Source organism: Eptatretus burgeri, chromosome 10 (assembly GCF_056783735.1).
Source record: "Eptatretus burgeri isolate ZD-2024b chromosome 10, Ebu_testis_v1, whole genome shotgun sequence".
NCBI lineage: Eukaryota > Metazoa > Chordata > Myxini > Myxiniformes > Myxinidae > Eptatretus > Eptatretus burgeri.
Window position 1 is genome coordinate 16,268,656 of NC_140970.1, and position 21,292 is coordinate 16,289,947.

The following is a 21,292-nucleotide window of genomic DNA, read 5'->3' on the forward strand; positions in this document are numbered from 1 at the left end:
TGTCAAAGCAGAAACTCCACCCTGAAGTCCAAGGAACTGTCCGTAGACATGTAGAAGTAGAACTGTGAGGAAGCATAGATATGGAGAAGGATATAAAATAATTTCTAGAATGTTGAAAGTTCCCAAGAGTACAGTGAGCTTCATCATTAGGAAATGGAAAGAATATGGAACTACCCAGACTCTTCTGAGAGCTGGCCGTCTGGCCAAACTGAGCAACTGGGCAAGAAGGACCTTGGTCAGGAAGGTGTCTGGAGGCAGACTGAAGAGCAGACTGAAGGCAGACAGTTTGGAGTGCAAGTTAGGATGCCAGACTGTAACAGAAGCTTGAGATATATCCAGAGAGATGTCCTTATCTCATGTCTGATATTGAGGGCCTCCAACCATTGTTGGGGGAGTAGAAGCAGCATGTCCAAGGTCGAGTGACCAGGTCTGAATCCTTATTGATGATCTGAGATGAGGCTGTTGGAGAAAAGGAATGATCTTATGTTAACTGCAATGATGGATTCCATTACCTTGCTGATGATTGGAAGTACAGAAAGCTGGAGTTAAGGGGAACCGTTTTTGCACCTTTTATATGTAATGCTGTGATGTTGGCTGATTTCTAATTTCCCAGGTGGATTTTGGAAGACCAGTCCCAAAGTGTAAAAAAACAAAAAAAATCTTTCAAAAAAACAAACAAACCGTGAATCCGTGAATAGTGGGGTCTGCGAATAGTGATTCCGCGAATTGTGGGGTCTGACATTATATCATTTTTAGCCCTCTCTCTCAATGATGAAGAATCACTTAAAAAAAATATTGTACCCAGATCGAGATTTTCACCAAAATTTTATCTATTCGTCCTTGTCGCACGCCCAACCTATCCATCCATAATGTTTTGAGATATTGTGCTGTAGGTAATTTTCAGCCCTATCACTCATTGGTGAAGAATCACTTAAAAAAATTCTCAGATCTGTGTCCGTATCTTTTCCAAAATGTAATAATTTTGTCCTCGTCACAAACCAACCTGTCCAGCAAATGCATCCGAATCCATCCACAACTTTTTGAGATATACTGCCCACAAACAAACAAACAAACAAACAAACACACAGACAAAGACAGACAGATAGGGGTGAAAACATAATCGCCGTCCACCTTCGATGACAGAGTTAACAAAATTGTTGTCCACATCTCGCTCTAGAAATGGATCTTTCTCTTCTTTGTATATTAGTTCTTCAACCTTACCAGAATCATTTGAACTTTGTATTCTTAGGCTTGACATATCCCATAACTTAAGTTGGGAAAAGTACATTTCTGGTATTCCGAAGAGTGATCCAAGAGAGCTGTTTTTACTGAGCGTGAGGTATTTTGTACTTGTATAAAGCAATTATACATCCCCTCATGTTGCCAAATTGTGGGCTGGATCTCGAGCCTGGCACTTATCTTTACTTGATCGGCTCTAGGAATGCGTGGTTAAACAGGTTGCTGGAGAGGAGGTTCAACTTTTCAACCGCTCTCTCACCATCGGTCAGTTACGGCTCTTGGATTGTTTTTCCTGGATATTTCCCTGGCAAATGCTCTGTTGGGCTTTCTAACTTGGTTTCTCCTGGATGACTGTTTAGATGCCAGATATGGCTTGCTCTATCTGAACATCCATACACTATAGCTGATCCAAAGTGTAGAAAGAAATGCTGTGCAAATAGTTTTTTTTCCCCTCGTGCTGCCTCACTTTGGAATTCATTACCTGTACCGTGCTTCCCATTATCCGATGATCTATGTAGCTTCACGAACAAATGTCAATTCCTACTGCCTCCATCTTTGAAGTTTCGTCTTATTTTGCCAGACTTTTGTAGTTGAACTTTTTCTTTTTTGTCTTCTATTCTGAGATAGTTGCTCACCATGGTGAGAATTGGCATAGTCACCACCTCTCTTATGAATGTTTTTGGTACTTATACGGCTGTGTCTGGATGTTTTCCTCTTTCTTTTATTTGTTTTGCTTTAACTTTATCAAACTTTTCTGTAGTCATTAGCTTGAGTGGCTTTGTGCTTTGTTTATTTTGGGGCGATTTCCATAGAAAAGTTATAATTCTCAATTTTGTTGCACATACTAAGAACATAAGAAATGCGCGACAGCTGGTAATTTATTTGCTCATGGAGAAACGGTCTATCCCACGCCAACTGGAATAAAAAGATCAAATATATTGTTTAATAAAATGCTGAAATGAAACCAGGACAGGAGGCACATAAAACAATAATTATCCAGAAATTAATTTTTGGTGTATCCAAGGTCAAGGCTCATGGAAGAACAAAAACAGAGCGTATCACAACACAACAGAACAAAAGGGGCAGTAGAAATAGAGGATGTGTGGGGGGAGGGGAGGAAAAACAGCACCGTTGAGGAACAAAGTAGAGGGAGACAGACTAATAAGAGATGTGGACAAGAACGAGGTTAGAGAGAGGATGCATAGGCTGGACAATATGGATTACAGAAGCAAACTAGAAGGTCACTCGGTATCGCACATACCTCCACGAGGCTGATTAGTTTACGTTTTGTATCCCTCTGATAGGCTGGATCTGGATTCGGACCTGAACTAATATTTAATTAGCTTGTTATTGTCACCTAACAAACTCATCTACCAAGTTTCATTCCAATCCGTCCAAAACTTTTTGAGATATCTTGCTATATATTGTTTTAGCCCGATCACTCATTGGTGAAGAATCTCCTTAAAAAATTCTCGGATTCGGATCCAGATTCAGATCTTCATCAAAATCGAATCAATTCTTCCTCGTCACATATCCAACCTGCCCACCAAGTTTCGTCTGAATCCGTCCAAAACATTTTGCGATATCGTTTTTGGCTCTATCTCTCAATGGTGAAAAATCACTTTAAAAATTCTCGGATCCAGATCAAAATCGAATCATTTTGTCAGTGTCACATACCTAAGCTCTCCATCAAATATATTTCGAATCAGTCCACAACTTTTTGAGATATTTTGCTCACAAACAGACTGACTGAAAACAAACAGACAGACTTTGAGGACAGACAGACAGGGTGAAAACATAACCTCCATCCACCTTCGGTGGGCAGAGGTAATTAGTACTACAGCACAATATTATTGTTGCTCCAGTCGTCGGTTCAAGGTTATTGCTCTTCAACAGAGTGATTTCATCTGATTCACCCACACTCTTAGAAAGGACAATATACTCTCATAATGGTGGTATTAATTCTTGTAACCACAGGCCATAGCTTACCTTCAAATCAACACCCTTTTTGTAATTATGTGCAACCAAAAGAACCACAAGGAACTTTTTTTTCTTTTTTCTTTTGGAAGGGAGCACTAATTCACAATCCACAGCTGAGCAGAACCCCATGTGGCTGCTGGTTTTCCAAGTCATCTGGAGATCGCTCTGTGTCCACTTTTCTTAGACTTGCCTGGATAGACTACCTGACTCTGGCTTTGGTCAAATCACATTTCCCCATCGACAAGATCTCTCCATGTGGCACTTCTTGCCATACCTGCAACACGACCAATAGGCAACCTCTGAATCCATTAATTGGCATCTCGAGAACCAGACTTACCGCCCATATTACCTGGCCCACCAGACATAAACCCAAGTCCATTCACTGTGGCCCCACATACTTCTGAAGCATCCTGATGAGGTAATCTGTATATTAAAGTAGCCATATTTCTCCGTCCCTCCCTATGTATTTCACACTTTTTTTGCTGGGACATCATGATGATGTTACGGCTGGGTTGTCATTACGGCATTATGTCTCGCGCAAGGCCCCTATAGATGTGCACGTCATCCTGACATCCAGCACTGAACCCATCCCATCACTTTGCTGATGGCATTTGAACAACATAACTCATACATCTGACTCTGACGTCCGTAGGTGACAGACTCATGCCAGATGCTCAGCATCAGGGAGACGGATTTAGTAAGACGGTGTTACGTCTGGGACATCATTACGGCATTACATCTAGCACTAGGCAAAGCCTTTATGGTGGTCTATTATCCATGACTCAATGAGAATTGCATTTTGCGACTTCCAAAAAAACAACAAAAAAAACGACATGGTCTGATTCTTGGGAACATCAAATATATTAATCATGTTGTTTTTTTGGTGAATAAGTGTGCGTATTACGAACTTTCCCCATGCTTCAGCAGAGAGGTCAGGAAATGCGATCATTATGGCCTGCTCTCGATTTTTTTGAACATGCATGGGCTCCAGTTCAGGAATACAGTCGTCTTATTCAAAATGCATTTTCGATTTTCCAAAAGAGCAGGACCAATTAACTTTGCGTGGAAATCTACAGACGCATTCACTGATTAGCTCATAATTTTCCCAGCTTTGGAATCACATTTAGTACATCTGCAGTAAGTCCACACAAAATAGCCACCAAATTACCAGCGCATTCAGCCAATCCAGCTGTTTATTTGTGAAATGCACGTAAGTTGTGTCAGGAAAGTCTCCAGGCTTCCCACGCTTCATAAAAGTGAATCAATAGATCGGCCTTAACTGAGGTTGTGCACACACTACCAAATTACCAACTGGAGATTTCATGGAATACCTTTCACCTTGCATCTTCAACTCTTACTTTGCATTTCTGAGCACATTTTATATTAGCTTTGTTTATGAACTTTGAATAACAGGCATGATGGCAACCAAATGAAGCCTTTGGGTCAAATGGAATAGTCCAGAGCTGGACTTTCCGCCAACTCTTTTTTGGAGACACTAAAAATTTTGGAACGATCTTTGAGAAAAAGATGCACTTAAACAAACAGATCTTTTGGATGAAGCTCTGTCATTGCACCACTAGCGTTGCCATTTTCCTCTGAATCTCGCTGTTACCCTCAGAGCGTACAGCAAATTTTATTGGTCCAGTTGGAGTAAAAAAAAAAAATTCCAAGCACATACTTGTAAACTGAAGGTTTTTTCTGGAAGTACAAACAAGGCAATGTGTGTTCTGCAGTGTTCAAATATATAATTCAATTGAAATAAAAGAAAAACTTTTTTTTAAAGGCTGGAGAAGAAAAAAAAACCCAAACAAATCATTGAATTGGAAGTTTACCGGCGCTGATGCACCCTCTTTTACACCACCTTATTTAACGCGTTAAATTTATTCTTTGTGGCTGTTGTTTTTGTCCTTTATGATGTCCCCAAAAAACAGTACGTTTCCTATTTGGAATGATTTTCAATTTTGTTTGACTGTCAGACAGACTGAAAGCATTCACTCTACCGGGAGTGCGCATGCATACTCGGGACGAGACGGTGTACGATTCGCCAAATTCAGAGCCAAAGTACTGCTAAACTGGAGGTTCGTGTTCCAATTTGTGTACTACAGTGTTGAAAATTTCGAATTCAATTGAAATCAAGTAGTTCCTCGATCATAGATTGACGAACAAATTGCTTAACCCCGCTTTGCGCTACACACATGGGGTAACAGTCCATTCCCATAATCCTCCTTATGCTGTCTTTGGCTTTTTAAAAATCTTTCCACCTCTCGGATTTCTGCACCCAAATATGGCTGCCAGAAAACGTTCTCTGCATCATCACCACTTCTCAGGCTCTAATGGGATTGAGCAACCACACTCATATTTTGCAGCTCGTCTGTGCCATATGCCTGATCCATCAATCATTCTTCTGTTATCTGTCTCTTTCTACATCATCCAACCTTTCTCTCAATTCTGCATTTAGCCGACTACATCCTCAGCCACATGCATGTTGCCACTTGGCTTTTAACTTTCATCATTCTTGTCCCAATTGCCCACATTCTCTTATTGCCTGTTCTAAATGGTGATCATATTCTGAGAAGCAGACATTTACATCAGTTGTCAACTGATTAATGTCATCATGCAATGTTTCCTTTAACTCATTCTTCATTCTACTCAACTTAGCATTCAATCTGTCTGAGTTATCATTAATTTTAGCATTCGATGTGCTCATGTTTTCAGATCCGTTTCCATATTATTATTTATTTTAATATTCATTCAACCAATGAACCACCCGATACATATGCAAAATTTGTATTATAAAATTTATCTTTACGTTATCTTCTGAATTCTCGGATGGCTCAGTCTTGCACTCTGATGGTGCAACTCCTTACGCTTCCTTCCTGTTTTTAAATTTTCAAAGCCGAAATGTGTTTACAGCAGGGGGCACTATCGACCTGACACCAAATGTCATGTGCCTCTGCAAGTGAGTTTGCAATGCCCGAGGGTGGAAGTTTATTTTTTTTTTAACAACTGTCAGCTTGGATAACCGAAGAAGCCGAGTGGGTACCTGTTCTCTTAAACTCACCAATGATGTGAGTTGGAGCCTAATTCCACCATGGAAGTGAACAAGTAACACTACTTTGATTATTAACTAACTTATAATGGACATACAAGAACAGAAATTAAATAACATGGAATCGTAGATGACCAATGACTTTCACCAATAATAATGGTATTGTTCAGCTGGAGAAGCTGAGGACCAAGAAGGAATAAAATCGAATGTGGAGAAAGTATTAATTGCGGAAGAAATAACAAAAGTGATAAGGACTGATAGGATGTTGGGCATGGGATGAAACGGGGAGCAAGAGCAAGAAAGAGCAAGTCTCGCCTGGAGAGGTGACCTTTGCCAGCAAAGGTTGCTACAAGGCTGCTGTGGCGGTGATGACCCATAGGTACAGGAAGGAGAGTCCTGAGGCTGAAGGCCTCCAGTGCATGCAGAGCATTGCAGTTTGGAAAGGCAGGAGTGAGACAAAAGCATTGCGGAAGCACAGAACTCGTGCAATCAAAATATATACTGTCAATCTAAAGCTGATGTTTCACCACCCAAACCTCCTCTCCGCTCTCATTAAAATCCCCAGTTTGACTCTCGTTTTGCCTCGACTGTATTGTCATGACGCTACTTGGACAGCTTGTATCTCAGTCTGTCCCTCCTTATCTCTCTTATCTCCTTAAATCCTCTTCTGTTCCACGCCGAGCCACTGTTCCAACCAGCTCACCAATCAGTTGGGTTGGCTGAAGCAATGATCACTTCAAATCAGCCATCGGGTGCTCCATGCAAACAACTGTTCAAATGTTTTGGCATGCTCCACGATCAAATTAACTCAGGATGAATGGGAAGAAAGTCTAGAATAATTTACTAACGAACCTACAATATAAAATACCACCTGCTGGTTATGTAATACTTAAGAATACTTGTTTTTGTCAAGGCTAGCGTCACTTTGCTTCAGCAGAAAATTTGAACGATATGTTTTATAAACTGAACATAGATAAAGGTATGATAACTACCATGGGAAGCAAAGTAAAGCTGAAGTTTCAGGTGTTCGGGCACCAATAGAGCAAAAATGGACCACAGTCCTCTTATTCCTAACACTAACCCCGAATATATATTGTTACGAATTTGGAATTCGATTGCACACAACATACAGGTTCCTTTAGTCAGCTATGTCGATAAGTGCTTGTTCCCGATATAGCTCACCTTCCATTGTTACTTACGAAATCTAAAGATTTCGTAAGTATATTGATGACTTCCGTCCTCTGCTTGTTTGTTTGTTTGTGTGTTTGTTACTTGCAAAATCTAAAGATTTCGTAAGTATATTGATGACTTCCGTTTCTGTTTGTTTGTGTGTTTGTTTGTAGGCACGATAATTGGAACGGAAGAAGCTTCCAATGTCAAATTACACCACGTGATTCAGGAGGGTGATGGCTCGTGCTGATTAGGTTTTGGTCAAAATCGGTCAAAGGTCGAGGTCACAGTGAAGTCAAATATTCGATTTTTGATGGTTTGGTACAGAATCATCGTAGAAACTTCTGGTTTGCGCCGCTACCTTCTCTGGAGACAGCTTTTATTAGACAAGGTCAGAGGTTAAGTTGACGATTTCGTAAGTACCAGTCTATGACTGCTTGTTTGTGTGTTTGTTTGTAGGCACGATAACTCGAGAACGGGAGAAGCTGCCAATGTCAAATTACACCACGTGATTCAGGATGGTGATGGCTAGCGCTGATTAGATTTTCGTCAAAATCGGTCAAACGTCAAGGTCACAGTGAGGTCAAATATAATTCCGTAAATTCATGTGGAGAAATGGAGTATTTTTGCTTCGGTCGACGTGACGAGTTCGTTTTAACTTCGATTTTAATTTTGTCTTTGGTTATTGCGATCGATTTGGACGGGTAAAACTCGGTTGTCGAAATTCTGGTAAAAATCGGATGTTTTGGAGACGTTTTAAGATTGTAGAAAAAATATTTCACTCGCCGCGTCACGGCTCGTCACGTGGTGCAGCACACTCGAGCAGACGCGTCGGTGATCACGTAAAGGTTTTCCGTGTGTGCGCTGACGGTGTTTTCGATAAAGATGGTGTTTAAAAGTCATTTTTATCCCAATAAAGGTTATCGTCGCATGCCTGACTCGCTAAGCCGTCGGATTATGTAAAGAGTGTTGGTGGATGGCCGAATATTACGGTTTTGTGACTGATAAAATAATATTAAATAATTGCGTCGAGAAATGGAGATTTTTGTTTTGGTCAACATTACGATTTTTGATGGTTTGGTGCAGAATCATCATAGAAACTTCTGGTTTGCGTCGCTACCTTCTCTTGAGACAGCTTTTATGAGACAAGGTGAGAGGTCAAGTTGACGATTTCATAAGTACCAGTCTATGACTGCTTGTTTAAATGTTCAGAAATCGATTATATGTGCTGCAGATCGATTTTAATAGTTGGGGAGTGAACAATGGAGACGTCCCTCCCCCTCTTCTGCGAAGAGGAAGAAGAGCCCTTCCGTCCCGTGATTCATGACGTCAACAACTCCCTTCCACGCGTGGTTGAGCGGAGGATGGACCACGAGGGCATGAGTCAAGCCGGGCGCGAGGAGGGGGCGGAGAAGGATAAAGAGGAGATCCTTTCTTTGTTCGAGTAGAGTGGTGGTCGTTCAGCAGGCCATCGGGTCCTGTTTGGTTTGGGTTAGGGTTGAGGTTTTCGGAAGCTTTTTGCTTCTGCTGAGTAGTTGTTCAGCAGGCCGTCGGGTCCTGCTTGGCTCGAGAGAGCTTTTTGCTTTGAACTGCTTTGTTTGGAAGAGAGTTGAGCCGGTTGCTCGGCTCGAGCTGCTGGTGGTGGTTCTTCTTCTTCTTCGTTCGTGGAACTCTTTGTTCTCCGGTTTGGTTCCCGGCTTGGTGCAACTCATCGACCTCTTCTTGGAGGTGGTTCCTTGGGGAAGCAACGCATCGACGGCAAGGATCGGCGCCTCGTCTCACCAGCACGTGTTGAGAAGCGTGGGAGGATTCGCGGGAGCTCGGGAAGGATCGCGGCTCACGGCGATTGGATCCAGCTCGCTCTCGCTGAAGCCCGGGTTCGAACAACTTGAAGACCACAGGAGGTGGAGAGGTTCGAGATAGGCTCTGGGTTTCAGCTCACCTGTCCTCCGAGCTGGAGCCCGTTATTAAAGGCCTCAGCCACCATTTCTTGTGTGCGTGTGCGTGTGCGTGTGTGTGCGCACGCACGCGTGTCCGTGGGCCCGTCTAATAAGTAGGAAATTGTTAAGTGCTTCGTGCGCTGTAAATGTTTGCATCGCATTTCGTATAGTCGGTATAGTTCTACTCTTACGTGCTTCCCTAGTTCCCCATTATTATTAATAAATACCCCAATTGTTAAATGTTTTCAGCTCGTCACGTCGATTCTTTCATTGACTGAGCATTTCGTGTGTTGGGAGTTTCTCGGCGATTAAGCCGTTCGGAATCGCGCACGGGACAGGCTCGCCTCGGCGGTTTGTTCCGTACGAGTTCCGTCGAGTGTGGAATACCCCGGTAGTTGGATCACGTGGGTATTTAGGTACATTGAAGATTGGCAATCGACCCTACCCCACGTGATCTGCCCATTGGCGTATTTCGGTTCTTGTACAAGGACCCGTCGACTCGGAGTTATCCGGGCAGCGATCTATATTCCGGGCGATCGGTCGGGCCGACTCGACTTGCGGCTCCGTCAGAGCGGGTCGGTTTGCGGCCGACCCCCGGCCCGTCACAATATTTTATTGTATTATATTGTATTGTTTCCTTGGTGCAAACATGATAAACAGAATTGTCTTTTCTCATCGAACTTTCTTCTTCATCCTTGTACTAAGTTTTGAGGTTTGAAAGTTACCTAAATTCCACCGATTTACGATATTATTACAAGATAAAGTAATAGTTATTCTCATGATACAACACGTGCAGTGACTTCACCTTTTCTTTCAGAATCCAAAAAATATGACAATGAAGTAATTGTACAAGGTAAGCATGTTTGTCACATTTCTGACACAGCCCCATTGACTGCTTATGCCATTATTATTCATGTAAAAACTGCACTGATTCTTCTTAATATCCATTTTTATGCATGTTATCTCCAAAAAAAAACCCCACCAACAAATTATTTACATGTCAAAAGATTTGAGGTATAATGAAGTCAAAGAACACCATTTTTGATGTCTACCTTGACGTCTCTTATTTGCCCCTATTGGACTTTTTTCCGAAACGGGGGCTTATGCATCGGGTCTCGTGCCTCCAGCCGCCATCATATATCGGACATGTATGGACCGATTTTGTTCAAACTTGGGCCAAAGACAATACATCGTGGTGTATATATGTACATCATTTTGTTTCACGAATCGATCAAAGATGGCCGACTGGTGGCCATTTTATTTGCAAAAATCCGATGTTGAACACGTCCTTAAACATTTCTCTGACATGCATGTACCGATCTTGTTCAAACTTGGCACACAGATAATGAATGATGCCTTACCTAAGCACATCATTTTTTTTTCGAGATCAGATCCAAGATGGCCGACTGGTGGCCATGTTGTGACTTAGACATGGTCACCCTTACAGCAAAATCACTAAAACTACGTACACCAAATTTACTAAAACCATGGGGGCAATGAAATGTTATGTCTTTTTGTCTTTGTTTTGATAATGAGTTCTTGCATGATGATTCTTCATGATTTCTGGAATTCATTGAAGGTCTTCAGTAACGTGTGCTTATACTCACTCGATAATGCTTTCTGGTTATTAATTGACAGAGAGGCAGAATATTCGTGAAGCTGCATTACCCGTTTGTGGAAATTCCTCATTTGGAATCTCATCAGTTGTATTGCTACAGCCACGCTCATCGCGAAATCGACGCTTGATCGGGGGAACACAAGCCACGCAGGTAGTGCATGTCTGCTCGGATGTTTATTTCTATGTAGGTGCTTCAGGTTGTGCATTGCAATAACACCAATGAAAACCCACAACAGTGAGATATGTTGTCTGGACCTACACGGTTGTTTACCATCATCATTTCATTTGATAGTTTATTTTATCAACGAGAAGTTGACAAAGATCTGCTAACTGCAATGGAAGCAAAGTTAAGCTGACATTTTGGGTATAACCCTTTATTTAATGGAATGTGCCACAAACAAGCCCTAAAGCTACTCTAGGTAAGGGACTAAGGAAAGGTTAAATCAAGATAAGGATAAAGCAAAACAAAACAAAAGAAAGAAAAAAAAATAACAAAAAACATCCAAGACACAGGAAGTATCAGAAGTCATGTGAAATGCAATGTCACCTCAAAGATGTAAGAAGCAGGAATTGACATTCCTCTTAAAGCTGGGTTGATCATAGGATAACGGGAAACACGCTACATGTAGTGAATTCCAAAGCGAGACAGTTTTATCCCCTGTTCTATCTGCATCGCCCTTTGTTCTGCACTTTGGATCGGCTCTAGTGCATGGGTGTGCAGAGATGGCAAACAGAGTCTTGCGTCAAAACACTCGTACAGGAGGAACCAAGTCAGAAAGTCCAGCAGAACATTTTCCATGAAGATATCTGCAGAACAGACGAAGTGTGGCAACTGACCTACAGTGAGAGAGTGGTTGAAGAGTTGAACCCATCTCCGCACCATCCAGGTTAACTATGCATTCTGGAGCCGATCAAGTGAAGATAAGTGGTAGGCTGGTGCTCCAGCCCAAATGTGGCAACAGCACTCCATGAGAGGACTATAGTTGTCTTATACAGGTACAAAACAGCATCAGGAGGTAAATACCTCTGCACTCGATAAAACCAACTCGCTTGGAAGCACTCTTCGTAACACCAGAAATGTACTTATCGCAAAGGAGGTTAGAGATGTCGAGACCAAGAAGCTGAAGCTCAGATGATTCTGTTATGGTTGGACTTCCGGTTCCGGGTTTGGAGCGACGAGAGGTCTCCTTCCGGGCTCCCTGCTGACGTTCTCAAAGTTAAGTTTCCGGTCGTTATTTGTCCCGTTTTTACTGTTTAATTTTCTCACCTACATGTTACTGTGTGTTCCGAGTTCGGTTTTGCTTCAAAAATCGTGCTATTTTGTGAGTATTTTTGTCGACGTTCTTACCTGGTGTTTGAGGCCTAGGCCTTGGCCTAGGCTTGAGGCCTACCGGTTCCACTCGGTGTTCGATCATTTTTCTTTTTATTTGTTTATTTTTTATTTTTTTTTCTCCCCATTACCTTCAATTTCTATCTTCCCCATTACCTTCAATTTTCATCCTCCCCACTTTCCAAACATCCCCCATTCTCCCAACTAATCTCTTTCTTATCTCATAAAAAAACCCAACAACAACAACACGCTCACGTTCTCCCGATTCTGCTTCTTCTTCCTCTTAACTTCCTCCTCGTCTTCTTCCTCGATTTTTTTTTCTACACTTCCATGACCTAATCTGTTGAACTCTCTCAAACATTAATATTAACAACAAAAACGATCTTATAATGCTTCATCTTCCTCTCTCACACATGTGGTACTCTTTACTGTTTCACAATGCACTACTCTTCGGCTATTTTAAGAGGCTGCTCTCATTTCGACCTCTGCTTCATTCCTTGACTAAAAAATCCAACTATTACAGCGCTTCTTCTCTCCATTCTCTGAATTCGCCTTCATTGCATCCATCAAGAATTGTGTTAAATCGCATCTCTGACCTAAAACTTTTAAAAACCACAGTTTGCCATGGATGCTCGCTTTCCATCAACCATTCTTTTTCTCCAACTTCAGTGCCAACTCACCCCCCTCACCCCTCACTCTCACTCTCAAAGCAACCATCCCACCCTTCTCCCTCCAAGCCTCCCTCTCACCTCTCTCAAAAATTCCCCTCTCACCTTTCTCCCACCTTTCATCCCCCTCACTCATTCTTCTCAAAGTTGCCCCCCCTCTCATCCACCAAGCTGCCTCCCTCCACTGCCCTCTCACCTCCATCTCTTCACTCCACCTCCTCAAATCCTCAACTGCCTTCTTCCTTGTCTCTTGTCCCCCCTCTCCCCCAGCACCACAGAGTCTTTTCTCCTCCTCATTCGGCCCCCTCCCCTCGCTATTCTGCAATACCCCACACTCTTTCAAAAACCCTCCTTACCTCCCCCGCTTGTCCCTTGTCCTACCCTCCTCCTCCCCCTCCACCTCCTGCACCCAAAGCCTCCTCCCCTACCTCTTCATTAAAAGTGTGGACCTCAAATATCCGGGGCCTTCGCTCAAACCTTTCAGATCTTTCCATACAGGTTGCCACTGACAAACCAGACATAATCTACCTAACAGAAACTTTCCTCTCCCAAGACGTGTCTGACTCCCAAGTATCTCTCCCCGGTTACTCCCTCTTACGGTATGACAGACCTGAGCCTCATCCTGGTGGAGGTGTTGCTCTCTTCATCAAAGACTCCATTCCTCACTCTCCATGCACTGCTCTCACTCCCCCACACCCCCAGGAATACCTCTGGCTTCGGCTTCCCCTCCACTCCCACCTCATGTTTATATGTGTACTGTACCGTCCACCGAACAGTGATGACTCCATCTACACCTCACTATCCGAAAACATGGACCATCTTCTATGTTCTCATCCAAACTCTCTCTTCCTCTTATGTGGTGACTTCAATTGTCATCACACCACTTGGCTAGGTGTGGGTACCTCTCTCACCTGCCATGGCACCTCAGCAAAAGCTTTCTGCGACTCATTGGGACTGACTCAATCGGTCAACTTCCCGACCCGGATCTCAACCAATGGTACTCCATCTCTTCTGGATCTGATTTTGACAAATTTCCCTGACAATATCTGCTGCTCTTCCTTCGCTCCAATCGGTTCTTCTGACCACGTCCTTGTCAAAGTGGACATCTCTCTGGCTGTTATCAGAGAACCACCTCACCGCCGTCGAGTCTGGCATTTCACTCAAGCCGACTGGCAGGGTCTCCAAGCAGCCATCAAACTGTTCTCCTATCGCTACTTTCTCCCATATAGACTGTTCTCCTATCGCTACTTTCTCAAACATCAACTCATCCTGGGAATTCTTTCAAAGAAACTTGTTCTCCCTCATGCACAGATTTATCCCCTCTCGTGTTCAGTTGTCTTACCCTTCCTCCCGCCCTTGGTTTACTGAAGCTTGTGGCGAGGCAGTTGTCCTGAAACAATTTGCCTTTGCCTCATGTAATGCAAACCCAACTGAGGGCAATCTCAGTTCTTTCCACAAAGCTTGGAACAAGTGTGTATCTACCCTCAGGAGAGCCAGAAAACAACATCTTTCTCATCTCAAGTCTGAACTATCAAACCTCTCTCCCTCCTCAAAATCCTGGTGGCGTTTAATCAAATCTGTTTCTGGTGTATGTTCCCCCTCCATCCCCTCCCTTACCTCAAATGGCCGCACTGCTGATTCCACACGTGATAAAGCTGAATGTCTAAACTCGGTGTTTGCAGCTAAATCTTGTGTCCTAAACCGATCACCTTCTCTACCCACTTTACCCAGTCGCACCCAACTGTCCCTGGACTCTGTATCCTTTTCTCCTGACAAGGTGGAGAGCTTGATTCAAAGCTCGAGTCAGATTCTGCAACCGGTCCAGACGGCATCAGCCCACGTGTCCTCAAAGCCTGCTCTTCTGCTCTTGCTCACCCTCTCTCTGTTCTATTCACCCTCTCATTTGCCCAAGGTCATCTGCCATCTGCTTGGAAATCTGCTAACATCACTGCCCTGCATAAAAAGGTGCAAAAACAGATCCCTATAACTACAGACCAATCAGCCTTCTCCCAATCATCAGCAAGGTGATGGAATCCATCATCGCCTCAGATATGAAATCCTTCCTCTTCTCCAATGGCTTGATTTCCAATCATCAATTTGGTTTCAGACCAGGTCACTCTACCCTGGATATGCTGCTTCTGCTCTCCCATCAATGGATGGAGGTCCTCAATGCCAGACAGGAAATCTGAGCCGTATCCCTGGACATATCATGTGCTTTTGACACAGTCTGGCACCCTGCCCTACTCACCAAACTCTCTTCCCATGGTATTCAAGGCCATCTCCACTCATGACTCGCAGACTTCCTCTCCTGTCACAGTCAACGTGTGGCCCTAAATGGAGTTCTTTCATCCCCTCTTCCTGTGCAGGCTGGAGTTCCTCAAGGTAGCGTTCTGGGCCCTGTTCTTTTTCTGGTTTTCATCAATGATCTCTCCAACTCTCTAGAAAATCCTCTATTTCTCTTTGCCGACGACTCCACCCTCTGCCGTACCATCTGTCATCCCTCAGACCGGCAAGCAGCAGCTTCTTCGCTCACTGCAGATCTGGATAAAATCACAAACTGGTCCAACACGTGGAACATGTCTTTCAATCCAGACAAATCTCGCACTCTCACTATGTCTCTTCGAAAGGACCGTTTAGAAAACCCCCCCATCCACTTTCTCAACAATCCTCTGGAAGAAGTCTTTTCTTTTAAGCTTCTGGGTCTCACTATCTGCCATGACCTTTCCTGGGAAAGTCACATTTCCAACCTCGCCTCAAAAGCCAGTCGCCGACTGGGAATCCTCCGTCGTGCAAAGTCCTTCCTCGGCCCTCTTGAGCTCCTGACCTCTTACAAAGCTTTTGTCCATAGCCTGATGGAGTACTGCTCTCCCCTCTGGGCTGGTGCTCCTGCCTCCCACCTTTCTCAGCTTCACGCTGTCGAAACCAGAGCATTTAAGATCATCGGCATCTCCCGCAATGAAGCTGAGTCTTTGGGCCTCACACTCAATCACCGCAGGTTGGTCGGTGGTCTTTCTGTCTTCTACCGACTCCTCTCCAGCCTTGCCCCCCCTTCTCTCTCTGAGATTTGTCCCCACCACATTTCCACAGGGCGCTCAAGGTCCGCCAACAACCCCCTTCTGGTAAAACTACCAAAATCACGAATCGCTGCTCATCTTCACTCTTTCATTCCTATTTTTTCCCACCTTTGGAATAAACTTCCTCACTGTATTCTTTCCCATTCTTCCCTCCAGGCTTTCAAAACAGCTGTTCACCACCACCTCTTATCTTCCCCCATCCAAATCCTCGATCTTTTCTACCCCCGATAATCCACCCAAGCCCACTTCCTTCAATTCTCCTGCTTTCCTTCCTGAAAGTCCCTGTAATGTCCATCTTCTCTTCGCCATGTTCCCCGTCCCATCCCCATCCCTCTCCCTTCCACAGTTCACCTAATGTGTCTGTTCCCCACTGTTTTGTCCCTTCCACTCCCGCCCCTCTTGTCTCATGCCCCCTTGCTGTGAGTTGTGTGTTCGCTCTCATACGAGCCTCGACCAAGGTATACAAAAAAAAAAAAAAGACTCCATGTGCACAGAAGGGAACGACCTCTTTCTCGAGCAAGACATGGACAACAATTTAGTTTTTTTTGCATTGAAGGTTACCAGCCAGTCATGCCCCCACTTCAACACATTCTTCGAGTCATTGTGCAGCGAAACTCCAACCTCATTACGAGTAGTGTTGAGTGAATCAGCAGATGTACAGTAACGTGAGGAGTCATCAGCATACATGGCTAGCTGAGACAGAACATTATCAGAAAGATCGTTGATATAAACAAGGAACAGAGTGGGACCAAGGACAGAGCCCTGTGGAACACCAGAATCGATGAAGCAAGTAGGAGATGATTGACTCTCAAGAACCACCTTCATCTTGTGATTTGTAAGGAAAGCCGAAATGATTGAATGCATCACTCATGATACACCATACGACTGAAGCTTGTGGAGCAGACCTTTGTGCCACACTTTATCAAAGGATTTTGAGATATCCAAAGCAACTAATCGAGCTTCACCATTGAGCTCCAATGCCCTGTTGAAATAATCCATGATTAAAGAAAGCAGATCACCATTAAAGCGAGAATGGCGAAAGCCAGACTGGCAGTCAGTGAGTCCATTGTCCTCCAGATGGCTGAGAAGTTGTTCATTGATGAAGCATTCAAATACCTTACTTATTACAGGAAGCATGCTGATGGGGTGATAGTCACTTGGCTCAGAATGCTCACCAGCACCCATAAAAACAGGGACAACAGAAGCCACTTTCCAGGATGAAGGAAACACTGAAGCAGACAAGCACAGGTTGTATAACTTGGCAAGAATCGTTGGCAGTTCAGGACAACACATCTACAATACAATCACAGGGATTCCATCAGGACCAGTCGCTTTTGAGGCATCTCGAGTACGAGTAATCCTGGCAACCTTCTTCGGAGTGATAAATGGAACAGGAATCTCAGAGTCTGTACAAGATGGAAAATGAGGAAGAGGGTGTCCCTCATCATTGAGTGTAGAATTAGACACAAAGCAATTTAAACAAAGGTTAGCCTTATCCAGAGGTGAAGTAACAACCTCAGGTCCATGAAAGAGAGGAGGCATAGAAGATGTATTGTGGTTGAGTACACTGTCGGCAATCCACCAAAAGTCCCGAGAGCCAAGTCGTTGAGTCACAATGCAATCGGCTACAGTAGCTGCATATTGCTGCTTAGCATTCTCAAGAACTCTTTTACAGAGATTACTTGCTTTGCAGAACAGACTCCAGAGACTCCAGAGACTCTTGCACATGGTACTGCTTGAAATAGTGGTTGCGATGAGCAATTGCTGGTGCACAAGCCAGAGTGAACCATGGGTGGGAATGAACCTTCACTTGATAGATACTTGAGAGAATATAAATGTCCATACCAGTGTAAATCTATTGGAATATTTCCTTGGCAGCCATATCAGGACCATGCCTAAAAGCTGAGGTCCATGACACATCAGCAAGACATGAACGAAATCAACCCCAGCCCGCTTTCCCAAACTGTAACACAGTGTGGTGAAAGGGATGCACTGGAGTTGAGAATGAGGAGTAAGAGATACAAACAGAAGCAGTGGAATGATCCGAGTTACCAATTGGGAGGAAGGACATCGGCAACATAGTCACCTGAGTTAGAACACAAAAAGACATCAAGTAAATATTTTCCATCAGGAGCAAGGTAAGGAAAATGATTGGGAGAGGAAACAACTTGGGTGAGATTTTGAGAGATCAAGAAATTTTAGATATCACAACCAGGAGTGGCAGAGCATCAGAGACCCTCCTTAAATGAGTCACAATTTAATTATCCTTACCTCTCTTTTGAGTAATGTTCATTAATATATGCTGTAATGAGATAAAATAGAAAGAAAAGAAAAGACCGTTTTTACAGCCATTTTTCCCTGCTGTGCAGGGGTTTGGCTTTTTCTTGAGACAATGTTTTTATGGCCGGATGCCCTTCCTGACGCCAACCCTGGTCGCCTCTTACGACACACAGGGATATGGTACACCTATTCTAACCGGGGCATACACCGGGACCAGTACACTGGTACTCACTTCGCCGACATCAGATGGATGACTGGCTGAGTCAACCCCCTGGTGTTAATTCAGCAGCCAACGGGGCTTGAACTCAGGACCCTGGGATCCCAAGCCACCACCCTAACCACTAAGCCAACACCAGGCTTCTGTAATGAGATAAAATGAAAACGCTTAACTAAACCCCTTTTTATTATTAATATACCAGAGGAAAAGGGGGGTGAAATTGCATTGACGAGCATAACTGAAGTAGCAAGTCATACTTCTTCATCCATCTCATCGAGATGTGTCGATCAACCCAATGATTTGGATATCAAACCATTTTGGCATCTTTAATTTGCAATTCCATTTCGCATAATGAATTTGCAATGTGCTGCTTTAATTTCACTCACAGGTGTGCTTGCAGATCCGCTGTGGTTTCACAATGTATAGGAATCTGGAAATTAGTTCCTACATTATGCTTCTGAGACTTTGACTTTAAGATGTTTGTACAATTGCTCCACAATACAAACTAGAAGGGCACTCGGTAGAGCGCATACCTCCACCATGTAATGCCTGATCCACGAGAACATATGGGGCCCGATACATGTTTGAAATATCATGCAATATATATATATATATATATATATATATATATATATATATATATATATATATATATATATATATATATATATATATATATTATATGATTAAGGCTTGTGGAAGAGCGAGAGCAGAATGGAAGGGGATAAACATCAATAGCAGAGTAGAAGTGAGATTGAGATCATGGGGAGAGGGGGGATGGGAGGGGAGGAGCACGTCCATTCATCAATTTGAAGCTAAAATTCTCACTATTTCAATGAAATCACACGTTTTTGCTTCAGAATAGTGATGCAGGACAAAAAGTTGTCAGACAATACTCTGTGCAGAGCGTTGGTGCTGCCTAAACGGTCTCCTTGGCTATTGGACACAATCCTGGACGGGTCGCCACTCCGCCAGGATACCAACAAGCTGGCACTCATTTTGCCGATCTCGTAAGGATGACAGGCAGTCAACCCCACCTGGTATTAATTCAACATCTGAGCAGGTTTTGAACTCAGGATCCTTGGATCCCAAGCCCACCACCCTAACCATTAAGCCAACACCAGGTATATATGAGGAGCACATGGGGGGTGAACAAGCTGCAAATAAGCTGAATAAAACACACCAAGAAGCGGAAGTGGAAAGTGGGGATGAAATAGAAAAGGAACAAACAAAAGGGGTGAGGGAGAGGGGGAAAATCACAATAACCTGGAAAAAGGATGTGGTTGGGAATGGAGTAATTTGCGGAAGAAGAGATCATAAGTATGGATGGGGGATGACGTGACGTAGTGGTGAACAGCTGCTTTGAAGCCCTGGAAGGAGGAATAACACTGAACAGATTGGGGAAGTTTGTTCCACAGGCAAGAAAACAAAGTAACAAATGAGTGGAGGTGAGCAGTGAGTCTGGATTTTGGGAGTTTAACAAAAAGAACAGTAATGTCCCCAATACACTGCCTTGGGGCACTGCAGCCTTGACAGTGAGAGAAGATGAGAGGATCCGTAAAGAGCTACATGCTGACTACAGGAGTCGAGGAAGACAGGGATCCATGCATTGAGAGAGACGGCCCTGATCTCATGTCTGACATTGAGGGCCTCCATCCATTGTTAGGAGAGTAGAAGCAGCATGTCCAAGGTAGAGTGACCTGGTCTGAATCCAAATTGGTGATCTGAGATGAGGCCATTGGAGAAAAGCAAGGATTTCATATCAACTGCGGTGATGGATTAAATAACTTTGCTGATTTTTTTTTTTGTATACATTGTTGAGGCTCGTATAGAGAGCTAACACACAACGCACAACAAGGGGGCATGAGACAAGAGGGGTGGGAGAGGGAAGGACAAAAAAAGTGGGGAACAGAGACATGAGGAGATCTGTGAAAGGGAGAGGGATGGGGCGGGGAACATGGAGTACACAGGATGGACACCGCAGGGACTTTGAGGAAGGAAAGCAGGGAATTTGAAGGAGGTGGGTTTGGCGTGGATTAACGGGGAGAGAAAAGATCGAGGATTTGGATGGGGGATGATAAGAAGTGGTGGTGAACAGCTGTTTTCAAGGCTTGGAGGGAAGAATGGGATTGAACAGAGTGAGGGAGTTTATTTCAAAGTCAGGGAAAAAGAGGAATGAAAGAGTGAAGGTGAGCAGCGATTCGTAATTTTGGTAGTTTTACCAGAAGGAGGTTGCTGGTGGACCTTGAGTGCCCTGCAGAAATATAGGGGGAGGGGGGGACCTATCGCAAACAGAGCAGGGGGGAAGGCGAGACCAGAGAGAAGATGGTAGAAGACAGAAAGACTACCAACCTGCCTGCGGTGAGAGTGAGAGGCCCAATGACTCAGCCTCACCGCGGGAGACACCAATGATCCTAAATGCCTTGGTTTCCACAGCGTGAAGCCGAGAAAGGTGAGAGGCAGGAGTACCAGCCCAGAGGGGAGAGCAATACTCCATCAGGCTGCGGATGAAATCTTTGTAAGTGGTCAGGAGCTCAGGTGGGCCGAGGAAGGACTTTGCACGACAGAGGCTTCCCAGTCGGCGACTGGCTTTGGCGGCCACGTTGGAAATGTGGCTTTCCCAGGAAAGATCATGGCAAATCCTGAGACCCAGAAGCTTGAAAGAAAGGACTTCTTCCAGAGGATTGTTGAGAAAGTGGATGGGGGGGGGGGGTTCTGAATGGTCCT

At 43.9% G+C, this 21,292-nt stretch overlaps 1 protein-coding gene across 1 annotated transcript in view; it reads left to right on the forward strand.

The window, feature by feature from the left end:
- The window catches only part of CFI (complement factor I), a 139,198-nt gene that overhangs the window by 107,333 nt on the left and 10,573 nt on the right, over positions 1–21,292 (forward strand). The window contains exons 9-10 of the mRNA XM_085897142.1: positions 10,196–10,231; positions 11,017–11,147. Coding sequence (XP_085753268.1) covers positions 10,196–10,231; positions 11,017–11,147 — 167 coding nt within the window. The remainder of the gene's footprint in view (positions 1–10,195; positions 10,232–11,016; positions 11,148–21,292) is intronic.